Raw genomic sequence first — 19,157 nt, forward strand, 5'->3', positions numbered from 1 at the left:
CAGAAGAAATTCCCCAACTGGACCAATGCACCAATTTTACACTTCCTAATCCAACCAGCCTGTGGCTTCTCCAGGTGAGATTTATCAGTTAGGGCTGGGAAGTGAGTTGAGACATCAGAATTAAATTTGCTCCAACTATTGCATTGTCCAAACAAGCCTGTTGCTAAAGGCACTATAAAAGCGCGGCTTTTGTATCTGAAGAAGACACCAATAAATAAACCATTGGTTTTTTTTTTGTAGGTGTCACTCACCTTGAATTTAAACGTCCCAAAGATTTTGACTATAAGTCTGGTCAGTGGGTACGTATTGCAAGCCTTATTTTGGGGACAAACGAGTACCATCCTTTCACCTTGACGTCAGCTCCACATGAAGATACCCTCAGCCTTCACATTCGGGCAGTTGGACCATGGACAATCCGATTACGGGAAATATACTCCCGGGAAAGTATATTGGCTCTTGGGAGAAACCCAAAGGTAAGGAAAGCATGGAGATTTCGACCAGCAATACATTTAATTTTACTACTGTCTAAGTGCCATACCGAGTGGCGTAGGTGACCATGGTCTTGCATAGGTGAGCATCGTCTTCCAAACGTTCTGACAGTGGGATAATCTTCTTGTTGGAGTTCTGGTTAAGCCAGTCTTTAATGTTATCTAGCTGCTTCCTTCACTGTCGGCCACTTGTTCTTCTTCCATTAATCCTTCCCGTGGTGTTTAGGCACTCCAATCCTTCTGTATAGGAAACATGTCTGAAGAACTCCATTTGTCACCCTTTGCTATTATTTAAGAGTTTTCTTGTTCTTCTGGCTTCATTCAGTACTACTTCATTAGTTCCTTTCTCCACCCAGCTTTACCCTTATGATCCTTCTTAAGCCCCACATTTCAAAGCTGTTGATTTTCATTTCTTCCTCTTTCCTGATGCTCCATGCTTCACATCCATGACCTATTACCGACCAGACATAATATTTTAGCATAATTTTACTAGTTTCAGTGTTAACTAGTTACTGTGTACAGTGGAGCATTTTTATTGTAAAATATCACCAACATCAGAAAGATATTTCCTATCTATTGTGGCATTATGGTTTCAGTTCCTTTCCCATCATCTTCAGTGGCAGCTTGGCTCATGTTGGGAGCACCTCCACCTCTACTTCAAAAGTTGTGCATTCAAGCCCAGCTTGAAAGCTTGATCAGCTAAACTAAGCTGTCACCTCAGTGGAGTACTGAACGTTGCATTGTTGGAGATGCCATCTCTCGGATGAGATGTTACACTGAGGGCCACCCCCATCATTGCCTGGCACATTTGCCCATATATCAGCAGTGGTTACATTTCACAAGTAATTCACTAGCTAAAAAATGCTTTGCTGCATCCTTAAGACATGATTAGCAATGTCTCAGTGCAAGTTCTTCCTTTGTCAGTCTCTCTGACTGCCTGTCTGTCTTTGGGCATTAGTAACAGAATGCAATCCCTGAGTATCACCACTGCAAATCTTGCATTTGCCATCCAGAATGCCAGAAGATGCCACTCCATGAGTCATGTGATCTGGCTGGGTAGTGAGAAGAAGATACCATGTCCAATGTACCCACTCCACACTTAACATTGGTGCACCATGGACGATTTGTTTTATCCAGAGACAATTATTCTACTTAAACTGTAGACAAGATAATGTTCTCTGTTTGTCAGAAGCTGCTTTCCTCCTGGCCATAGAATGAGACAGCACAGGAAGAGGCCATTTGGCCCATCGTGCGTGTGCCAGACCTTTAAAAGAGCTATCAAATTAGTCCCACTTCCCTACTCTTTCCCCATAACCCAGGAAATAATGTTATTATTTTAAATATTGATATGGAATCATATGAGAATGGTACAATTGCCACAATTGACCAGGTCCAGTAAACCTTTAAAACCACTGGCATACACAAGCTGCTCCACTTACAAGTGGAATTGATCTATTTTCTTTGCAATTCCATGGCAGTAGTATTTTGTGAAATGCCAGTCATTTCAATCACAAATAAGCTTATTTTCAGCTCCAGTGCTCCACAAAATTCTAGCACAACCTTTAGTCCTTTTGTCCTACAACTTGGCACTTTAATCGCCCATAAACAAGATAGATAAAAGCTTCAGAATGTGTTTAGATATGTGAATAAGCTGCTAGGTCAGCTGCGGTAGGCCATGTTGTCATGTCCAAGATCTTTCCAATCAGTTATTTAACTGCCAAGGCTAAATAAAATTTGCTTTGTTCTTATTTTTTATTAAATGAACCAAGATTTCACTTTTCCAACTGGAATTACACAATTAGTTGGTGTAAATATACATTTCCAGCTGTTATTTTCCACCTATTAATGCAATTGTGGGCTGGAAATGCATCATTTTTCCAGGCTTGCTCCAAGCTGTTGGTTGTGGCCTAGCCAGTAGTACTCATGCCTCTCAGTCGCAAGGTTCAAGTCCCACTCCAGGACTTGAGCCCAAAAATCAAGGTTGATCCTCAAGTGCTGCACTGTCAGAGGTACTGTTTTTTGGGAAGCGATGTTAAACTGTGGCCCCATCTGCTCTCTCATGTGGACGTAGAAGATCCCATGGCACTATTTTAAAGAAGAGCAGAGGAGTTGTCCCTGGTATCCTGCCTAATATTTATCCCTCAAACAACATCACAAAACAGGTTATCTGGATATTATCATGTTGCTGATGACAGGAGCTTGCTGTTTGCAAATTGGCTGTCACGTTTCTTACATTACAACAGTGTACCGCACTTCAAAAAGTGCTTCATTGGTTGTAAGGCACTTTGAGATGTCCTGTGGTTGTGAAAGGCGCTATATAACTGAAAGTCCTTCTTTCTTTGACATGCCACAAGTAGAATAACATCAACTGGAAGCTGAACTAGACCAACCGTGATTAGAGTGCAGGTCAATTTGATGAGTGGTACACTCCTGACCCATCAAAGCCTCTCCTTCACCATCCACAAGACTCAAGGCAGGAGCGTGATACTATATTCACCACTTACCTGGATGAGTACACCTACGACAAACAAATTATGTTTATATAAAACTTCCGAAAAATGCTTCACAAGAGCATTATAAAACAAAGTATGACACCAAACCAGATAAAGAAATATCAGGTCAGGTAATCAAAAGTATGGTCAAAGAGATAGATTTTTAAGGAGTGTCTTAAAGGAGGAAAGTGAGGCAGAGTAGCAGAGAGGTGTAGGGAGGGAATTCCAGAGCTTGGGGCCAAGGCAGCTGAAGTAATGAGGAAGCAATTAAAATCAGAAATGCTCAAAAGCCCAGAATTAGATTAACGCAGATACTTTATCTCGGAGAGTTGTGAGGCTGGAGGAGATTACAGAGTTCGGGAGGGGCAAGGCCACAGGGAGATTTGAAAACGAGAATGAGAATTTTAAAATCAAGTTGTTGTTTGACCGGGAGCCAATGCAGGTCAGTGAGCACAGAGAGGGAGGGAGCGGGGGCACCGGACTTGGTGCAAGATAAAACAGCAGCAGACTTTGCCTTACCTCAAATTCCTGAAAGGTGGAATGTGGGAGACCTGCCAAGAGTTGAAATAAAATCGTCTAGAGGTAACAAAGGCATGAATGAGGGTTTCAGCAGCAGATGAGCTAAGGAAGGGGAGAAATCAGGCAATATTACAGACGTGAAACTAATTGATCTTAGTGATCGAACAAATATGTGGTTGGAAGCTCAACTTGGGGTCAAAAATGACACCAAAGTTGTAAACAGGCTGGTTTCATCTCCGACAGTTAAAGGGTCAGTCAGTTAGTAGTTCAGGAATAGAGTTTTGAGCGGGGCATAACATATGCAATTGGAAAGCTGAAACAAAACACCTTAAAAGCTTTGATATTTTTAACAAAAGGGAAGGGTGAGAATAGAAAGCTTTTTTAGATCCAAAAGCAGAGGAAATTAGAAATAGGAGCGAAATTGACTTATTGAGAAATAACAATGGTAAATATAAACACTGAAAACAGTTGTGTTTATTTGAAGTTTCTATTTTTGAAGCTTTGCTATAACAATAACAGAACCTATTTTAATACTGAATGATGTTAAATACAAAGAGCTAGCCAAGTGGGACCTGGACTAAGTAACGCCACACATGTGCCAGGTAATGACCATCTCCAACAAGAAAAAATCTCCCCTTGACATTCATCAATGTTACTGTCGCTGAATCCTTAACCATCAACATTTGGGGGGGTTACCGTTGTCCAGAAACTTAACTGGAACAGCCATATAAATACTGTGACTACAGGAACAGGTCAGAAGATTGGAATTCTGTCACAATTCAACTCTTAACTTCTTAAAACCTGTCCACCACCTACAAAGCACAAGTCAGGAGTTTGACACCATCCTGGTCAAAACAGCTTATTTGATTGGCGCTTTGTCCACCACTTTAAACATTCACCCCCTTCACCCCTGATGCACTGCAGCATCGAGGCAGCAGTGTATACCATCTATACGATGCACTGCAGTGACTCACCAAGGATCCTTCAACAGAACATTCCAAACCTGCAAACTCTGCCACTTAGAGGCACAAGGGCAGCATGGGAGCACCACAACCTCCAAGTTCTCCTCCAAGCCCCAGAGCATCCTGCCCTGGAATTATATCTCCACCTCTTCACTGTTGCAGGATCAAAATCCTGGAATTCCCTTCGTAACGGCACTACGGGTGTACCGACACCAGATGGACTGCAGAGCTTCAAGAAGGTGGCTCACCACTACCTACTCAAGGGGCAATTAGAGATGGGTACTAGATGCTGGCCTGGCCAGTGATATTCACATCCATGAACAAATAAGAAAATCTCTGCTATCACCCAAAGAGTTAAAATGGCAATGCAAAATGAAAAGGGTACAATAACTTAAATTTGGAACAGATAATTTAGTCATTTTTATCTGGGCTTAAGTGTCAGCAGGTCTGCAGAATTTCAAGCTTGCTGGCCCTGCCACAATGTTGGGGAGCAATGGAGCAAGAGTTCCTCTGACCATGGAATACAGAAAATAATCTTCAGTTCAGTGGGAATCCACTGCAGTCAAATTATTTGCCACCACAATACCAACTTGTATCTTTATTGTGACTTTAGTGTAGTAAAACACTTCATAGGGGCATTTCCAAACAAAATTTGGCACTGAGCCATATAAGGATATGTTAGGACAGCTGACCAAACACTTGGTCAAAGAGGTAGGTTTTAAGCGTCGTCCTACATTATGAAAGCCATAAATAATGAAGTTTGCAAGAGCATTTAAACCACGGGCAGGATCTTATGGCCCTGTCGCTGGGGTGGGGCCATAAAATGTGACAAGTCATTCAAAGGTCTATTGACTTCGGCGGGTCTATAAAAGCTCGCCGCAATAAAATTCAGCCCCACAAGTTTAACCATAGCACGGTGTCTAAGACCAATAACTGAAACAGAATTGTTTTCCTTAGATTTACCTGGATGGGCCATTTGGCGAGGGCCATCAAGAATGGAACAAGTTTGAGGTGTCTGTCCTGGTTGGAGGAGGGATTGGTGTGACACCTTTTGCATCTATCCTCAAAGATCTTGTCTTCAAGTCGACTATTAACAGCAAAATATTATGTAAAAAGGTAAAGCTGCTTAACAAATTGCTGAGCCATTTTCAAGTGGACATCTTTTTCCCAGATTCCTTCCCATCTCCTCTGAAGGTGCTGACTCTTATCAGGGCCCTTGTCAGCATTGGCGCTGGAGATTCCACGGTACCTAACTCAAGTGGAAATCATGTATTCGTCTATGCACAGAGTCAGCATGCTATTTGACCAGAAGGCCATCAGTTGAGTACAACAGTGGGTTCATGCAACACCCACATGTTTAACTGCAAAGGGCATGGGAGAGCTCTCAAGAGTGGGTTAAATGGATTTTTTTTTTGCCTTTCTCTAGTCCAGACACATTGAAGTCAGTTATGGGGATGGGTGCAGTAGTATAGTGATTATGTTAATGGACTAGTATTTTAGAGGCTTAGACTAGTATCTGGAGAGACAAGTTCAAATCCTACCATGGCAGTTTGGAAATTTAAATTTGTATTAAATAAATCTAGTGTCAGCAAATGTGATCAAGAAATTACTGGATTGGGGTGAAAAACGACCTGGCTCAGTAATGCTCTGTAGGGAAGGAAATCTGCTGTCCTTACCTGGTCTGGCCTATTTGTGCCTCCAGACCCACAACAATATGGCTGACTCTTAACTGCCCTCTGCGATGGTCTGGCAAGCCACTCGGTTGTATTCAAGAATATGGCTCACTACCACTTTCTCCAGGGGAGTTAAGGTTGGGCAATAAATGCTAGCCTTACCAACAAGGAAAAAAACACTGTTGTATCCATGATTAACTAATGTAACACAGTCTGTGGATCGAATGTGGGACCTTCTGTTCTTTATATCAGTACCGCACCAACAGTGCACTCAGTCGAGTCACAAAGGAAGAGAATAGTGTTGGTATAACAATGAAGGTCACCATATGACACCATGCAGTCTTTGTGCTTTATTGTGTCGTGTATAGTGGAGTCCAATATATTCTCATGTTCCTCTTGCATGTATCATAGTGAAGATGTTTTCAGTAAACAAAGAAGCAATAAATTTTGTCATGAGCAAATTTATTTGAATGCCCTGCAATGTTCAGCTGCTTCCTTGACAGTTCACATGATGTTCTATCACATTAATTGGCAGGGAAATAATCCCAACAACATGGTTTTACTTCTAAAAGGTCATTTCTCCCACACCTTGGTGGAGTGAGGACCATTAAGCACTCCTAGTTGTTGACAATTCAAATAGCTTTCCTAGTTCTGAAAATTTATAATGGATTCCAAGAATTGTGAAAAAAAAATACCTCTGATTTCCTGGAATCAGGTTACAAAGCTGTATTGTCTCTGGATCTTCGCACTGCTCTCTCATTTAGTAACATGAGGGTTTCTAGAAGAACTCATTGGATCTGAAATTTCACTTACAGCCCCAGGGATTATCAATGATCCCACTTGTGGTAATGTTACTAGATTAAGGGCTTCCCCCTGACTGGATTAGCCACTTTTTCTACACAGTCCTTCACATTTTTTCATTTTTAAATATATATCCAGTTCCCCATTGAAAGCTTGACTGCTGCCCATGACTTTCTGTCCTTTCATGTTAAGGCCTGAAGATTAAGGCAGACCCATGTAATTGCCTGATATGATCAGGTCATAGGAGAAGCATTCTGGTGGTTAATCGAAGGGGGAAACTTAGCCCTTAGCAATATTCATGGAGCGTATTCTTGCATCCGTATTAAATATCCTGGACTTTGGGCCCTGGATGAAGCTTTACCTTCTTGGATGTTCTAGGCTAATTCCAGGTTTTCCTAAGTCTGCGCAGGTCATTTTGCTTTGCTCTAATCACTATTTAAACTCCTCATTGCCAGATCTACTTCATCTGGGTGACTCGAACACAGAGGCAGTTTGAGTGGCTGGAGGACATCATCCGTGAAGTTGAAGAGACTGATAAAAATTCCCTGGTGTCCGTCCATATCTACATCACTCAGCTGGCGGAGAAGTTCGACCTTAGGACTACCATGCTTGTAAGCAAACATTTGGGCCTTGATTTGTACCAGTAGTAGCTTGGGACCGTCAATTCTCAAATGGTCAACCAACACCCACCCTCCACACACCACTCTCAACCCCATTCCCCGTCACTGCTCATCTGTTGTTGAAAGCCTCACCCATGCCTTTGTTAGCTTCCGACTTGATTATTCCAATGTTCTACTCACTGGCCTCCCATCTTCTACACTCCATAAACTTGCTCATCCAAAATGCAATGCCTGTATCCTAACTGGTACCAAGTCCTACTCAACCCTGTGCTCACTGACCTAAACAGTTTCTGGTCAAGCAGTGTTTCAGTTTTATAGTTTTCATCCTTGTTTTCAAATCCCTCCATTGCCTCACTCCTACCTAGCTCTGTAGCCTTTTCCAGTCCGACGGCCCTCCAAGATCTCTGCACCCTTCACATCTGGAATCTTACACATCGCTGATTTTAATCACTCCACCACTGACAGCCATGCCTTTGACAGCCAAAGCCCTTAGCTCTGGAATTCCCTCCCTAAACTTCTCTTCCTTTACCTCTCTCCCCTCCTTTGAGATGCTCTTTAAAAACTACCTCTTTGCAAGAGCATTTGGTTACCTGTCATAATGGTTCCTTATGAGGCTCGGTGTTAAGTTTTGTTTGATAAAGCTCATGTGAAGTGCCTTGAGATGGGTTTACTAGACTGAAGGTTCTAGATAAATGCAAATTGCTGCTGTTAATATCCCAACCTTTGTAGTCAACCTGGTGCATTCCACTCCTCTACATATGCCACAATTTAATTTTCCTGTGCATTTCAGACGGTAATTGACTCTGTAAAGTGCTCAGAGACAATCCCATGTGAAAGCTATGGCTGAATGCCAGTATTTTCATTAGTTATATTATCTATAAAAACACCAACACAAGCAATACACTAGAATTTAGATTTGAAGTGGATTAACGCTGGTTTTGCTCTGACATATTTTCACATGCAGCAAGCCAACCCTTGTCATTGCTCAGTGTAACTTGTAAAATGCTCAACTTTCAAAATCTGTACACCTGTTCTTGGGCATATTTTAGCACTGACTGACTCGATGCTCAAGTGACATTTGCAGCAAAAGGTACCTGGAGGCAGGTTGGCTATTTTGGTTCTAGTACTGAGCTCTGTACACTTGGATCGGCCAGATAACACAATTTTGACAGTGCTAGCCTGAACCGATCTTTATTGAACGTTAGGGAAGGTTCACAGCCAGAATTACAACTACACAAAACTCTTGATTAAATGTGTACACGCAGGTTTTGGATGCATATAGTTGACGTAACGTTGAAGAAACTGTTCTGATTATCAACAGGGCGCAGTCAGTACTAAGCAAATCAGTTATTCTTTGAGCTCTCCTCCTGATCTTGTTAAATTATTTCCTCTGTGTTTCTTGCTCTAGTACATTTGCGAACGTCACTTCCAGAAAGTGTCAAACCGGAGCTTGTTCACCGGACTCCGCTCCATCACTCATTTCGGACGTCCCCAGTTTTTCCCCTTCTTTAACTCACTGGTGGAAGTGCACCCTGAGGTGAGTGGTGTTGTGTGACAATTCAACTATATTTCATTCAGTTGAATCTTCACTGTAAGGAACATTATCTTCCATTAATTTGGAATGGCATAATCTTGAAATGGAAATTCTTAGATAGAATTATACATTTGTTCCATTCTGAGACATCCTCCTCCATCCCTCAAATTGAGAATATGTAATGAGTGTCTCAGAATCTGGAGTGTGCTCATTCATATTTTTGTAGACTTAAGTGCCATTGATTGTCAGCCATGGCTCAGTGGATAGAACTCACGCCTCTGACTTACGAGGTTTGGATTCAAGTCCTACTCCAGGGCTTGAGCACACAAGTCAAGGCTGACCCTCCAGTGCTGTACTGAGGGAGTGCTGCACTATCGGCGGTGCTGTCTTTCAGATGAGATGCTAAACCAAGGCCCCATGGATTATCTGTTTGATCTGTATCTGCTTTTAGGTGGTTAGCCCTTCTGACCCCCATCCCACCTCCAGGAGAATGGTCCAAAGGCAGGGGTTATGTTGGGAATCCAACACACCAGCAACATGAACTTTGCGCCTGCCCATTTTATTTGCTCCCTTATCGGGTAAAAATTCAGCCCTTGATGTCAACACAGTAATAATTCAAGAAGAGAACGCATGTAGGGTGTATAAATAACTGTTTAGTAGCACAGAATTTGAGTATTGCTGAAAAAGGAGACATGCTGTTGAAACTTTTTGTCTTGCACTCATCAGGAAAGATAAAATAATGCCAAATCTCAAAGGGAGAAACAATTCATACTGCACTATTGTTTTAGCATAGGGGACAGTAGTTCATAGTGCATAGACAATAGTGTGTTTTCCATGGCAATGCCTCAAACAATCAGCACCCTTTTCTCATGCAGTATAGTTGTCCCCTCTGATATTTGGCATTCTTGTGTCTGTCCTGATGAGTGCAAGACAAAAACCTTCAACAGCATGCCTCTTTTGTTCAACAATACTCAGGTAGGGTGTGTTTTAGAGCTTGGGGGACAAATGAAAGAAAGTTCAGAGGAATACTAGCACTATAGGTAAAACAGGACCAAAAGATTGCATTAGGTAGCACAGTGAGAGAAAGACTGACAACCCTTTTGCTCCCTGCTCAGGGTTGGTGAGGGAGTCGTGAATTCTGATCTGGAGTGAAACAACCTTTTGTTCATTTTAACAGGTTACGAAGATTGGTGTGTTCAGCTGTGGACCCCCCGGAATGACCACAAATGTAGAAAAAGCTTGCAAACAAATGAACAAACGGCATACAATCCAATTTCACCATCACTATGAGAACTTCTAGCTTCCTGACAAATTATGAAACTATCCTCTCAAATTTCGCAACGTTCGTTTTTGTTACTTTTTTCTTGTAACGAAGGAATATCTTTTGAATCACGATCATGTTTATCTCTCACTGAGCACTAGTAACAGGGCGTGTATTACTTATCTGTGTGCCCAACCTTGTAATGTGATCTGTAAATCTGATTTAACTCTTAAAGTTATTTTTGAATATTTGTAAAAAAAAACCGGTTAAAAAAAGGATCTAATTGTCCATAATTTGCTGTAAAAATATTGTTTGAATGATGCACAATGTTATTAATGTGCAGAGAGACCAGCAGCTTGTGCAAAGGAAGAGATAGCCCATGAATTGCGAATCACCACAAATTAGATTAAAATGAAACAAAAACAAAAATAGCTGGAAAAACTCAGCAGGTCTGACAGCATCTGCGGAGAGGAATACAGTTAATGTTTCAAGTCCATATGACTCTTCATCAGAACTAAGGAAATATAGAAATGAGATGAAATATAAGCCGGTTGAGGGGAGGTGGGACAGGTAGAGCTGGATAGAAGGCCAGTGATAGGTGGAGGCAAAGAAGAGGTTGCCAAGGATGTCATAGACAAAAGGACAAAGGGATGTTGATGGTGGTGATATTATCTAAGGAATGTGCTAATGGTGACATTAAGGGTAGAAAGCAGGATGAGCAAGTGACAGATAGCAATAGGGGGGTGGGAACCTCTTTGTTTCCAACCTAATGACACTAGTTAATTTGGACAGAGTAATGCTGTTATCCCTCATGCTGCAGAGACAACATTGCATAGAATCAGGTGAGGTTTGCTCAGTTCTTCAGTAAAATGTCCGAAGAGCAAACAAACTAGATTGAAGCAGTGGTCTGAATTCAGTGCATTGGAGCCCTGTCATCCTGAGGCATATGATCTATATCCATCAAGCAAGTTTCCGAGTTTCGTAGCAGACCTATGTGTTCTCTCAAAAGGATCATTAGCAAAAGGGCTTCTCAGGACTGGCTACAGCAAGGAAGTGAGAAGGATTTAGCTCATCCTTGCAGGCTATGAACTCTGCATGCTGAAGCTAGACTTCCCATGGAGATTGTGTGGAGTCTTCTGCTGCAGAAAAACTTCTACCCTTAGCTTCCAGGCTCTTTGAACCTTTTTCTGGCATATTTTCTCGGCTTCTGTAGCTTCAGTTAGGGGCTTCTTTGAGTTCAAATCTATTGAAGATATCATTTTCCTTAGTCTTTCAGCATTTCTGTGAGGATGAGGATTTTGAATCTGAGCTGCCATCATGTTAGGATGATGTTGGTTGCAGAACATATCTGTTAAAGATACCTTCATGGTCTTCTATATGTTAACAGCAAGTCTTTTTTAACTATTTGTGACTATATACGAATATACAATAAAGGGTACAGGCATGGAGCTATCAGCCATGATGTTTCTGAATGGTGGAGCAGGCTCACGGGGCCAAGTGACCTACTCCTCCTAATTCACACGTTCATATCCTAGTCTTAACACATCTCTGGCTAATACCACACTGACCATAGGTCAAGGTCATGTGCCTTCTTATATTGCTGTTTGGGCAGTACTGTATTCAGTCCCACATTAAATCCGTATACGCCAGACCTTTTGACAATAATCATTGTGAAGGATATAATCCATATCCATTAAGCAAGATTTGAGTTTTGTAGCAGACCTATGTTCTCTCTTTAAAGAACCATAAGTGATAACTCAAAATCTGATAAGCAGGCTACAACTGAAGAAAGTAACTGGAGTTTTTATAATTATAGTCTCAATGCAAACACTGAACAGGCAGCTTCAGGAAGGAAGGTTGTAAAAGAAAGTCAAAAATAATGTATTTTGTGCGTCAATCATAGTAATGTGATCCAATACAATAGACAGTAATATGACCCAATCAAGGAACTAAACTGAAAGAAATACATTTGTGATCTACTCTTAATTTTACTTAAGCAACTTTAAATTATCTGATAATTCATTTCTTATAAGTACTAACTTTGTATTATTGACCTTGTTTAATTCAAATTATTGTATAATTCATAATTTATTGAATAATTCATAACTTTTAAACGCATGTTATGACTGAACAGTTGGTCAAGAGGGAAACTTTAAACAACTGTCATAACCTATATTTTAAGTGTTATGTTTGAGATACATCTTTAAAGTCAGGAATCAGACCATTAGTTTTCCATAGCTTTTATATTAAACTAAATGAAACATTTTATTAAGTTACAACATATTAAACACACAGATGTGGCAACAAATTACTACTATCATAACTGTTAACAAATTCCCAAACTAATCTCCATTAAGGTAACAGCAACCCATAGACTTAACCAAACACCAGGCAAAGCATTTTCACCTTATGAATTCAAAATTAGGTTCCTTTCACTTTGGTTCCTGTGGCGACAGTTGTAGGCTTCCAGCTACTTTGACCTGACATTGCCTCTCTACTGCACACACAAAACTGCCATTGGTTATGTCCAGCACATCCATTGAATGTAGATTCTCATAGTATCACTAACCTCTTTGAACTCCACCTCTTCTAACAATAAAACCCCTTACATAGTACCAATTTTATTAGTAATATAAACATATTGCTTGGTCTCTCCTAGTTAAGTGCCAGATTTCACCCCACTTCTTGAATGCTCTATTCAAAAACATGCAAATGCAATCTACCTCTCTTGCATCTCAAAACTAGTACACATCATAGCACCCAGACTATTTGGCTTTAATCCAATTAAAACACACCCAACAGCCTAAACCTGTAATGAAAAATATTTTCCAATAACATGATATATATTAATAGCTTCATGACAGTGCAAACAATGACTTTAGCTTGCCAACAGCTTTGAAGAACCTCGACACTTTCCAGGACAAAGCAGCCTGCTTGATCACCAACCCATGCACTACCAACGCACAGTGGCAGCAGTGCATACCATCTACAAGGTACACTGCAAACTTACCAATGCTACTTTGACAAGGGCAGCTAATGGATGGGAGCACAACCATCTTCAAGTTCTCCCTAACCCCACCCACCATCGAGCAAGATTTGAGTTTTGTAGCAGACCTGTGTTCTCTCTCAAAAAGAGCATATTTCATTACCTTTAACTCGAAACCTGATATGGATTATATCCATCAGAATGACTGTAGTCAAAGGGTCTGGTATATACAGGGTTAATGTTGGTCTGAATACAATATGCCGTTCCTTTGCTGTCACTGGGTCAAAAACCTTGAAATTCCTCCCTAACAGCACTATGTGTACACCTACACGACATGGATTGCAGCTGTTCAAGGAGGCAGCTCACCACCACTACCTTAAGGGCAAATAAGGATGACTATTGGCTGTAAAGTGCTTTGGAACATCCTGAGGTCATGAAAGACGCTAAGGGCAGAATTTTGCCGTCGGCAAGCCGACACATAAAATGACGTGGGATGATTTCGGGCAGAACCCTCGACATCACCGCGCCCCGTTTAAATTTTCAGGAAGGTGGGGGTGCAGCAAAATCAGCTGCGGGCCCGCTGACCCGTGAATGGCCAATTGAGGCCCTTGACAGGATCGTTTAAACAATTAAAGGACCTGCTCGTCCAACCCTAAAGTTGGCAGGCAGGCCAGGAGCCCCGGCGGCAAATAGAGAAAACATGAAACCTCATCCACCGGAGGAATGAGGTTTCATGCAGGATGTTAAAAATTTTAGTAAAGTTAATCTGCAAATTATGAACATGTTCTATCTCATGTGACATTGCCACATGAGGGGGACATGTTAGGGAATTTCTTTTCCTATTTTTAATATTTTTCAAAGTGGAAGTGATCTCCCTGAGGCTGCACTTAGCCTCAGGGAGATGTGCGCTCTATCGTGCGCATGCGTGAAAGAGCGCACTCTCGCTTTTGGGGAATTCCTCCCCCCCTGCACAGGAAGCGCTATGCCGGATGTCACGCTGGGTGGGCCTTAATTGGCCCGCCCATGTAAAATGGCAGTGGGGCCCGCTTCTCTGGCGGGGATCGGCTCCCTGCCTGCCGGAGATTGGGTCGGGCCCATTCATCCGACAGGCAAAAAATTCTGTTGTATGTGAATGCAATTATTGTTATAAGTTTTAAAAATTGAGCTGGAATGTTGAGCAATATTTCCATGGAGCTCTAAAATTATAAACAGACCCTGGGTGTTGAAAACTGTTCTGAAACATGTTAATATTTAACATAAAACATTGAAAAATACATTTTAAACATTGTTCAAATGTGCAGTTGGCAGAAGCTCTTTAGCAGCACTCTCTAGTGGTCATAATCTACAACTGCAGAACAGATAACACTTCATCAGACACTACTTTATTTCTCATGAGGATGTAAGAATATAAGAAATAGGAGCTGAAGGTAGACCATTTGGCCTGTCAAGCCTGCACCGCCATTCAATAGATTTTTTACCTCAACTCCACCTTGCCACACCAACCTCATATTCCTTAATTCCCTTAGTACCCAAAAATCTAATGACCTCCGTCTTGAATATACTCAACAACTGAGCTTTCTGTGGTGGAGAATTCCAAAGGTTCACAACCCTTTGAGTGAAGAAATTTCTCCTCATTCTCAGTCATAAATGGGCAGCTGCTTATCCTGAGACTGTGACCCATGTTCTACCTTCCCCAGCCCCAAGAGAAACATTTTCTCAGTGTCTACCCTATTAAACCCCTTAAGAATTTTATGGCCAGGATTTAATGGCTCAGCCGAAGGCATTTCCGCACCCCCCCCCCCCCCCCCCCCCGCCCCCCCCCCTACGCCCCCCCCTGCCCTGGTGGATGCAGCGAGCCATTTAAATCTCCATTCAGTTCAGCAGGACCGTAATATCCTGCCAGGTGGGAGGGATGTAAAATCCTGAACCCCACATGTTCCAATTAGATCACGTCTCATTCTTCTGAACTGCCAGGAATATAGGCCTAGTCTACCCAATCTCTCCTCATATCAGGAACCAACCGAGTAAGCCTTCGTTGTACTCCCTCCGGGGGAAGTATGTAATTTGTTAGGTAAGGAGACCGAAATAGCACATAGCAACTCCAGCTGTGGCCTCACTAATGCTCTGCACAATTGTTTAAAGACTTCTTTAATTTTATACTCCAATTCCTTTTTGAACAAAAGCTAAAACATCATTTGTCTTCCTAATTGCTTGTTGTACCGGCGTATTAACTTTCTATGATTCATGTACAGGAACATACATGTCCTTTTGAATGCAAACATTTCCTGGTGTAACGAAGATGTGTTATAGAAAATATTAATTTATAATATCACTGGCTGGACATATATTACTTTATAATGTCTTGGCTGGACTTTTAAACTTTTTTGAAAAGAACACTTCTAAGTAAAGGGCACTGATTTACAGCAGCAACTATGTTGCATTTACGAAAGACACAACCTGCTTTATGAAGACATTGAGTCTATGGAGTCTCGGAGACAGGCCACATGACCCAGTTTTAGGTGAAAAAATATTGGATTTTGGTATAGTCAAAGATAGACTGCTCTAAACACAACAGCCTTACCACAGCTCTCTTTCCTCTGAAACCCCTCTCATCAAAGCTGAGCTGTTTGATTTGAAAAAACCCACTCAAAGACGTCATTGCTGCATTCTGAGAGCTCTTAAAGGAGAATTCTAAATCAAAACCATTTCTCCAATGAGAAACCCCAAGAACCAGCAGCTACTGTGGAAAGGGATCCCTCAGCTGTCAACAAGCCTCTGGACAATCCGTGAATAATTTTTTTGTCTGATTTGTTACCTGGCCAAGTTTTTAATATCTGATATTCTGCAGAGTTTTATGTTTTTGCATGGTTGGGAGAATTATGTATGTGTTGTTTTTATATTAGTGGGTAGTTGAACATATTTAGATTTTAAACCTTTAGTTAATCATTTCTGCAATCTTACCTGAGCAAGTTTTAGCAATAAAACTCTTTGCCTGTTAACCTAAGGAACCTGGATGGCTTGTTTATTGCGCTGAACTATACACAGTTAAATATATATTAAGTTGGCAATATCACCACCCTTGTAAATTCAAACTCTGTTATAACCAGCTGAGGAGTGGGACAGAGAGGAGTTAGTTCACCCACTGGCCGTAACAACAGTTTCTCTCCCTCACCCTTCAAAAAATATTCTGCTTTTTAAAAAAAAATTCTACCGAGTGGATACCTTCTCACTTTGTCACATGGTATTCCATCTGCCATGTTCTTGCTCACTCATTTCCTTAGGCAGCACCTTCCAAACCCACAGCTGCTGCCATCTAGAAGGACAAAGGCAGCTGACACATGGGAACACCACCACCTGGAAGATCCCCACCAAGCCAAGCAGAGCCAGAGAGAGCCAGGCAGAGCCAAACAGAGCCAAAAAGAGCCAAATAGAGCCAAAAAGAGCCTGGCTCTGTTCACCATCATGGCTTGGAAATATATCACAGTTCCTTTGCTGTTGCTGGTTCAAAATCTTGGAACTCCTTTCCTAACAGCACTATGGGTGTACCTACACCACATGGACTGCAGCGGTTCAAGAAGGCAGCTCACCACCATCTTCTAAAGGGCAATTAGGGAAGGGCAATAAATGCTGGCCTAGCCATTCATGGCACATCCCATGAAAGAATAAAAAAAAAATCACTGGACCTGTCTATATCTTTCCATTACCATCTAGGAGGACAAGGGAAGCAGACACATGGGAACACCACCACCTGAAAGTTCCCTACCAAGCCACTCACAATCCTAACCTCATGTCCTCCTTCACGCCTTTCTTTTCCATATAACTTTGTATCATAATCACTTAATTACTTCGTTAGCCAAATATTATTCAGCGCCTTTTTTTGGCTTTACCAATCCACCAAACCTCCTGCCCAGCAACTCCATCCCATAGCTTCTTTGAAAAGTAATGAAATCTAAATCACCTCTAAGGCAGAGCCTGTAGCACTTTGTAACGTATGTGTGACTCTATCAGATATACATCACCAATTGTGTAATACATGTACTCGTGCAAACTTGTAGCAAAGAGATCACTCCTGCTCCACTGAGTGACAGGTCAGTGCAGATTGGAGCTTTCCCTCCCCCCCCATCCTCCCTCCCCTTACTCCCTGCAACTGCTGCCTCCCTTAGCCACATGCACTTTGCCTTCAACCTTGCAGATGGAGGCATGTCCTTTGCACTCCTGGTCTACAGGAAGGAAACTGTCTTCTGATAGCTTTACACCTTTATATGCTCCACACACCATTTCTGACATGTTGCTCCAGGGAATAACAGTTTCCCTTGACGGTCTGAGCAGTACAGGACCGGAATGTGTTGGGTTTCATCCAAAGTCCATGTTGGGTTAACTGGTCTGAGCAGGCGCTTTGAGAATTGGTTTTGGCAGCAATGGGCTAGGGAGGGGAAATGTTGGTTAATATTCTTGCTCCTGATTTTGCCTGACATCCTGTCCAATTAAACATTGGGAAGACCAAAGCCTTTGCTGATGCCTCTCATCACAAACTCCATTCCAAACAGTCGCTTTGTAGTACAGAACTTGAATCTTGCTGAAAAGGGAGACCTGTTGCCGAAGCTTTTCATCTTCCACTCGTCGGGACAAATGCAAGAATGCCAAATTTCAAACGATTGCAACATTTTTTACTACTGGAGGAAAAGGTGCTGATTGGTTGGCAATTTGACTCTGACTGGCCAAGCATTGCCAAAACAAAACATCTACTGTTAGATGTGATTCCACAATTGGGCAGCATGCTGAGAAATACTGAGTGTGCTAATAGCTACACTAACACCAAGTTAAGATAATCAGTTGCGCATATTACTTGGCTCATTTATGCAGGGACCTGTTCTCTGCAAACATAAATGCTTCATTCTGTGCTTGTACACTTATGTGGCTCCAGGTGGAAAGTTGTGTGTGTAAATGGTGGAGCAGGCTTGATTGGCTGAATGGCCCACTCCTACTCCTGCATCTTATGTCCTTGCCATGTCATGTATGTACTAAGCAAAGGTAGGTCTGTCATGTTCGCTGGTTCAATTGCTATGCATTTGAATATGTGGGTCTGTTAACTGACCTATGGTCATTCGCTTGATTGGTTAAGCCTTGGTGATGATTCATAGTAAATAGGCTGCACAGAAGAAGATGCACTGAAAGGATAGAAATAGGCATTTTGTATAAAAGCTTTGAGCCTTTTTTGAACTATCCAGGAGCTTGGGGAGCCTATATTTCCCTGTTGCTTTCTTCATGGCAACATCTTGGCCGATCAGAGTTAACTTGCCAACCAATCAGCGCCCTGCAATTTAAATTTTTGCAATCGTTTGAAATTTGGAATCCTTGTGTTTGTCCTGGTGAGTTCAAAATCAAAACTTCCTGCAACATGTCTCGCTTTTCAAAAATATTCAAACTCCATTCCCTCGCCATCAATTCCACCCCACTCCCTAGCCACTGACTCAGGCTGAGCCAGTCTGTTTACAACCTTGGCATTCTATCTGAGTTTCAGATGCCATACCCTATGATGTCCACTTCCATTCCAGGTGGTCTGGAATGCGCTGCCTGGGAGGGTGGTGGAGGCGGGTTGCCTCACATCCTTTAAAAAGTACCTGGATGAGCACTTGGCACGTCACAACATTCAAGGCTATGGGCCAAGTGCTGGTCAATGGGGTTAGGTAGGTAGGTCAGGTATTTCTCACGTGTCGGTGCAGACTCGATGGGCCAAAGGGCCTCTTCTGCACTGTGATTCTGTGATTCTGTCTCAGCCTATCTGCTGCTGAAACCCTCATCTATGCTTTTGTTGCCCCTG

General features: G+C 42.0%; 1 protein-coding gene across 3 annotated transcripts in view; it reads left to right on the forward strand.

The window, feature by feature from the left end:
* LOC121272151 (dual oxidase 1-like) overlaps positions 1 to 11,798 on the forward strand; it is a 115,289-nt gene extending 103,491 nt beyond the window's left edge. For 2 of the 3 annotated variants that reach the window (XM_041178660.1, XM_041178659.1), the window contains 5 exons: positions 241 to 473; positions 5,419 to 5,577; positions 7,391 to 7,546; positions 8,964 to 9,092; positions 10,267 to 11,798. In XM_041178660.1, coding sequence (XP_041034594.1) covers positions 241 to 473; positions 5,419 to 5,577; positions 7,391 to 7,546; positions 8,964 to 9,092; positions 10,267 to 10,389 — 800 coding nt within the window. In that variant the 3' untranslated portion in view covers positions 10,390 to 11,798. Of the gene's footprint in view, positions 1 to 240; positions 474 to 5,418; positions 5,578 to 7,390; positions 7,547 to 8,963; positions 9,093 to 10,266 lie in introns of those variants that run through there. The other variant, XM_041178661.1, reaches the window with a different exon arrangement.
* The last annotated feature ends 7,359 nt before the right edge of the window (positions 11,799 to 19,157 follow it).

Source organism: Carcharodon carcharias, chromosome 32 (assembly GCF_017639515.1).
Source record: "Carcharodon carcharias isolate sCarCar2 chromosome 32, sCarCar2.pri, whole genome shotgun sequence".
Taxonomy (NCBI): Eukaryota; Metazoa; Chordata; class Chondrichthyes; order Lamniformes; family Lamnidae; genus Carcharodon; species Carcharodon carcharias.